The sequence below is a fragment of the Phytophthora parasitica genome, assembly GCF_000247585.1.
Source record: "Phytophthora parasitica INRA-310 unplaced genomic scaffold supercont2.1, whole genome shotgun sequence".
Classification (NCBI taxonomy): Eukaryota; Oomycota; class Peronosporomycetes; order Peronosporales; family Peronosporaceae; genus Phytophthora; species Phytophthora nicotianae.
The window spans coordinates 4,497,721-4,498,994 of record NW_008634126.1 but is presented as its reverse complement, the minus strand read 5'-3'; the positions used below and the strand labels follow the sequence as shown (position 1 = coordinate 4,498,994).

Here is a 1,274-nt window from a genome sequence, read left to right as displayed (position 1 = left end):
TCGAGGAAAGACTGTGACGCTTCTTGTATACGAATATGGAGTTGCAATTACAAAAGCGAGCGACCTTGAAGCATTCAAGACAACGTGCGTTCTTCGTTCCGAGACCGATCATGCTGGGACCACAGCTGAAGTCTGCTTTCAACAGATTGTGGATAGACTTCTCCAGCGCTGGGATTCAAGTTTTCAAGCTACTACGGTGGTGTGGAGGATGTGAGCAAACCGCCAAACAAGAAACGTTGACCGATCGACGTGGGAAGCAGCAATTATGCAAGATCCACCAACTATTATCGTCCCTCTACTTTGACCAACAGACACGCAACGAGAACAACAGTTATCCATCATTACACAGTCTGCTCGTGTTGCAATGGCTTGTGTGGATAGGTTTACGGCCGATATTCATCAAGTTCGCAGAGACTGGAAGGCATTAGGACTGCGCTTGGAGAGCTGTGAAAAAAAAATCTGGCAACCCAGAAAGCAGTCGTTGAAGCTTTTATAAGGAGCTCCCTTCTTTCAGAAGATGTTATTGATCCGCTTTTAAGGTTGGAGAACATCAACAACATCAATCACGAATAGGTAACAGCTTATCAGCCTGCTTTCACGATTAATTTTCTCTAATTGTAAATTCCAGCTCATCTTTAATTTTCTCTAATTGTGAATTCCAGCTCATCTTCTTGGTTATTGTCTTCGGCAGTGCCCTCCGCCGTAGTTCGGTTCTCCTTCGATAGTTGCTTGACCGGATCCTTGGACTCTCCACCCACAGTGCTCGAACACGTTCGTCATACTGTATCCCTCGAATAAGGAGAACGTTTCCACTATGAACTGCGCTAAATTGCGACCGGAACTCTCATTATAGTTTCGTTGAAAAGCCTTCTTCATGTAGCCGAATAGGTATTCAATAGGATTGAAAAATGGGCAATAGGCGGGGAGAAAAATTGGTACCACACCTATGCTGCACAAGAAGTGAACAATCTCAAAGTCCCGGTGTATTGCAGCTCCATCCAGGACCCAGACAGAGTTACAACCAGGGTACTGACGAACATTTCCGTGCTTTGAGTATGCAAATTCTCGACACGCCTTCGTAAACTCCACTCTATCGAAAGTACCCTCGGTGTCGTAGTAGTCGATTACTCCATTAACCCCAATGAAAGCTAAAATGGAGACGCGTGGCTTTCTGTGAAAATCACCACGAATTGCAAGGGTCTTGCCCCGAAGAGCATAACTACGCTTCCTTATCATTCCTCTATTATCAAAAGAGACTTCGTCTAAAAAAAACC

General features: G+C 44.9%; 1 protein-coding gene across 1 annotated transcript; it reads left to right on the top strand.

Moving 5' to 3' along the window:
* Positions 1 to 35: 35 nt before the first annotated feature.
* Positions 36 to 428, top strand: PPTG_01156 (hypothetical protein; the record flags this gene model as incomplete). The annotated part of the gene is made up of 1 exon (XM_008892762.1): positions 36 to 428. The coding sequence occupies one exon, from the start codon at positions 36 to 38 to the stop codon at positions 426 to 428; it is 393 nt and encodes a 130-aa protein (XP_008891010.1).
* Positions 429 to 1,274: the final 846 nt, after the last annotated feature.